At 60.1% G+C, this 4,519-nt stretch overlaps 1 protein-coding gene across 1 annotated transcript in view; it reads left to right on the top strand.

The window, feature by feature from the left end:
- The window catches only part of LRSAM1 (leucine rich repeat and sterile alpha motif containing 1), a 22,921-nt gene that overhangs the window by 17,954 nt on the left and 448 nt on the right, over positions 1-4,519 (top strand). Inside the window, 5 exon segments of the mRNA XM_010082935.1 lie at positions 1,631-1,726; positions 2,301-2,399; positions 3,162-3,293; positions 3,889-3,970; positions 4,258-4,406. Coding sequence (XP_010081237.1) covers positions 1,631-1,726; positions 2,301-2,399; positions 3,162-3,293; positions 3,889-3,970; positions 4,258-4,406 — 558 coding nt within the window.

Genomic DNA, 4,519 nt, shown 5'->3' with positions numbered 1-4,519 from the left:
GTTTAAGCTGAAAGAGGGGAGACTGAGATGAGATGTGAGGAAGAAATGTTTTCCTGTGCAGGTTGCCCAGAGAAGCTGTGGATGCCCCATCCCTGGAGGGGTTCAAGGCCAGGCTGGATGAGGCTTTGGGCAACCTGGGCTAGTGGGAGGTGTCCCTGCCCATGGCAGGGGGTGGCACTGGATGGGCTTTAGGGTCCCTTCCAACCCAAACCAGTCTGTGATTCTATGAACTGACGCTGGACTTGGGTGGTTTGTGTTGGGTGACCACAGGAGCTCCAGGGCAGTGCAGAGAACGGGGCTCTGCCCCAGCACCCGCCTGCAGCCCAGCAGGCAGCACAGCACGTCTGCAGCTTCAGCACTGGATGCTGACAAATGAGGCACAACAGCCACTTCTCTCTGGATACTCCCCACTGTTTGGTGGTCTACAGCCCAAACGCTCCCTGCTGCGGTCGAACCCCCCGTGCACGGGCAGTGCCCACACAGTGCTTTGGCAGGAGCCTTCTGCAGTCCTGCTTGATGCCTCCCGAGCAGCAGGCAGTTACCTCCTCCCCAGATGTACAGGTGCTTTAGTGATGAACTCGATAAACCATTGGAAAGCAGGAAGAACCAAAAACAGGCAGAGAAAGCACGGTGTTTGCACAGGTCCCTTTCAAGGTCAGTTGGAGGGAGCGATGCCGGTGGGGTGTCCGCAGCGCAGTGGCAGCAGAGCTCATCCCGCGGTGGCAAACAAGCTGGACCTGCCACGGCTTCTCCTGTGGAGCAGCTCCCACGTGTCGTCAGTTGTCCCCCTCGCCTCTGCAGGGGTCCTGACACAGCAGAGCCGTCCTGCCCCTGTCAGCACAAACCATCTCTGGGGTGGGGTTCGCCTGGGAGAGACAGGCGGTCCTGTCTCCGGCGTAAACAGAGGACCTTGGCTCTGTGTAGGGTCCAGATGCTGATCAGCAAAGGTTTCCCCACGCTTTAGGAGGTCAGCCTTCTCACAGGATCCTTGTCCCTGGCCAGCTGAAGTCCTTGTGGCCCATGACCACCAGCCCCTGCCCAGTTAATGATCGTCCCAGCGGGTATGAGCCAACGGGACTGACCCATGCAGAGATGTCTGAGGTTCCTGAGACAATTAACCTCTTGTTTCCCAGCGGTGTGGCTGCAGGGATGACTTTATCTTGTCCTCGGCGGTGCCTGGTGTGAGACCCCAATGGCAGCAAGCTGCCCAGAGGCTCGGGGGTGTTGCTGCCCTCCCCATCCTGCATCCTTCAGGATCTGGGCATCATTCCAGGTGGTCTTTCTCCATTAAGGAGGGAGACCATGGACACTGGTAATGCCCTTGCCTGACCTTCTGCTGGCATGACGAAGAGCTGCTGCAGGCCAGTGTGGTCTGGGGCTGCTGGGGTGTGCAGGGGGGGCACTGCCAGGTAATGGTCAGTGCAGAACCAAAGAAATGGGCTCAGCATGGGGCTGCCGTGCCAGCTGCTAGGAGAGGGTTCAGGCTGAGGGCCAGGGGCCTGTGGAGCACACGCAGGGCTTCCACGTCCGCTGTGACTGGGTGCGGTAAGTGCATGGCTGGAGACGGGGCAGGTGGGTGCTCGCAGCTGCAGGGTGCAGAGAGGTGGGTGCCAGAGTCTGTCTGTTGCAGGGGGTGGTCACAGAGCAACGCCAGGCACTCAGCTACCTGCTGCAGCAGCTGCTCAAGGAAAAGAAGCAAAGGGAAGAAGAACTGCGACAAATACTGGTAACGAAGGCTCCTCGTTAGGGGCTGTAGATGAGGGCACGTGGGCTGGCTGCAGGGAGAGAGTCTGGGGGTCAGCATGGGATTAAAGGGGAGCTGAGGAGGGGTCTGAGGGGTTGTGTCCAGATCCAGAGACTAATGTAACTTCAGAAAGTGCCAACGTGAGCTCTCGGGGGCACAGTCACTGCCAGTCCCTGGTGCAGTGTGAGGCTCCATCATCATTGATCGTCTCCCCCATCAGGAAAGGGAGTTAGTTGTTGGGGGATGAGCACAGTCCCCCAAGGGCCCTGCCTGGGGTCTTGTGATCCTGATGACCCCCAGACCCTACTGAGCTTCAGGAGACCAGGCTCCAGTGTCTGGGATGCACAACCCTAGCCTGGCTGTGGGGGGTCAAGGCGGGACCAGCCTGCAGGAGGCCAGGCATGCCCATCTTGCCATAGCTGTGCCCGTCACGCTCCAAACTGTCCCTGCACAGCCCGGGGTGTTGGTTTCCCCTCCTAGATGTCCAGCTCGGGCTTCCCTAAATACCACCTGCAATGTTATCTCAGGCTGTGGAATGATTGAGTTTGTTTTTCAGCTGGAAATGGAGGCAAAGAGCGAAACCAAACAGGAGAACTACTGGCTGATCCAGTACCAGCGCCTGCTCAACCAGAAGCCCCTCTCACTGAAACTCCAGGTCGCTGCTGCAGTTGATGCTTTCCCCGGAACTGGACTCTGCTCTGTGGGGTGCGGGGGGAGTGAGGGCAGCCCTGCCCAGACCCATGGGTTCAGCCATGGCAGGGAGCGGGACACAGACCCCCCGCCCAGGCTGACACGCCAGGGGAGACCCCAGGCTGGCCAGAATTTGGCCATCGTTCTCCGAACTGGGCTGCACAGTGCCCTCCCACATTCCTGTGTGTTGGGGGATACGGGGCTGTAAGGAGCCAACACAGCTGTCCGCAGCTGGAGCTACCGTCCCACCATCAGAAAAAACCCAGGAGGGGCTTTTTGTTCCAGCTAAACATCTACCAGCCCCGCTTCCCTCCCCAAATTCCCCTGCACATCATCTGGATGCAGCAGCTCCTGCCCATTCCTGTGCCAGGGACTTTGCACTGTTAAAACCCCCACGGGGGTGTCCACAAAGCAATGGGGCTGAGCTCTGTCCCTGCTGCACATCCGCTCGAGTTTGTGAAGCTGGTGCTGTTGCAGACATCGGCTGCCAAAAGGGTTATGTCTCAGTCTTCCCAAAACACAGCATTTGGAATTGTGCTTGTAAAATGCCCAGGGCCAGAGCTCCTCCGGCTGCTGGGCTTTGGAGCTTCGGTGGTTTTGGGGATGGAAAATGCCGGGCAGAGGGCAGGAATGGGCACCCCCCCAGCCGTGCTGCCTGCATCGCTGCCGCCTGGCCCCGTGCTTTTTCTCGGGAGCGAAGTCTGGGAGTTCGCCTTGTGTTTTGCAGGAGGAGGGCTTGGAGCGGCAGCTGGTGAACCTGTTAATCGAGCTGTCTGCTGAACAGTACGTGCCAGTCTTCGCACACCATCGGCTATCCTTGCAGGCGCTCAGCACCATGACTGCCGGTGACCTGGAAAAGGTACGAGACAGCAGATCCGCGGCGCAGGACGAGAATGACTGTGCTGGGACCAAGCCTGCCCTGGCTCTGGGTTCACGGGCTCATGGCTGTGCCATGGTCTGGTGGGAGGGGGCATTCGTGCTCCTGGGTGTCACCTCCCAGCAAGAGAGGTGCCACTGCTGCTCCGTGCCCTATCCAAGCAGGCGAGAGCTCTCCCAGAGCACTCTCGGGGTGAGCTGTAGCTTGGCTCTGCCTTTCGCCATCCTTCAGATGCTCTTTGTACCAGAAATGGACTTGAACACCTCCACCATCCCTGGAGGGGTTCAAGGCCAGGCTGGATGAGGCTTTGGGCAACCTGGGCTGGTGGGAGGTGTCCCTGCCCATGGCAGGGGGTGGCACTGGATGGTCTCTAAGGTCCCTTCCAACCCAAACCATTCTGGGATTCTGTGAAATGGCACCAAGGGAATTCCCTTACTTGGCTTTGATGCCTGATGGAGGTGCTTCCCTTGCCATGGCTGGGTCTTGCCGGCGAGGTCCAAGAGTTGGCAGTGTCCTCTTGGGGACATGTCTCCTCCTTTCCGGTCTGAGAGCTAACAGCCCTCCTCTCATACTGCAGATCGGCGTGGCAGAGGCTGGCCTGCAGCGTGCCATTCTCCAGCGAGCTCAGGAGATCCTGGCTGTGGCCAAGACCATCCCAGGTACCAGAAGTTCTTTTCTTTGACACGGGCAGCAGTTCCCTGAGCCTTGCCTGAGGAGATCTGCAGGGCCGATGCCTCCCTGTGGGGATGGGAGCTGTGCAGGGCTGGGTGCAGGCAGGGCGGGGAGAGCTGGCAGAGCTCAGGCTGTGCAGTCCGGCTGGTCCCGTCATTTTCCTTACTTATTGGAGCCCTGAGTGCCTGTCTGCCTGCAGCCATCCCCGTGCATGCCAGGGGGGTGGGACATGGGTGGCTTTCCTGGTGCTCTGACCTCCTGCTTGTGGTCGCAGAGCTGCTGGGGACGGCAGAGGCTGAGGTCCCTGCAGCCCCGGAGCCCAGCGCTCCCGCTGAGGAGCCGCTGAGCCCTGTGGTCCCGACAGCTCCGCCGCTGCGGTGGGACGAGAAGAAATCGGAGTGCGTGGTCTGCATGGAGCAGGAGGTGAGACCCCAGCACACGCGTGGTGCTGGAGCAGGGGTGGGTGAGGGCAGCATCCAGCACATCCCCCGAGTCCGTGTCCCCAGCCTGGCCCTGGGCAGTGCCTGGGTGCTCGT

Source organism: Pterocles gutturalis, unplaced genomic scaffold, assembly GCF_000699245.1.
Source record: "Pterocles gutturalis isolate BGI_N339 unplaced genomic scaffold, ASM69924v1 scaffold9350, whole genome shotgun sequence".
Classification (NCBI taxonomy): Eukaryota; Metazoa; Chordata; class Aves; order Pterocliformes; family Pteroclidae; genus Pterocles; species Pterocles gutturalis.
Note: the sequence above shows the minus strand (reverse complement) of the source record. Positions and strands in the feature narration are given on the sequence as shown.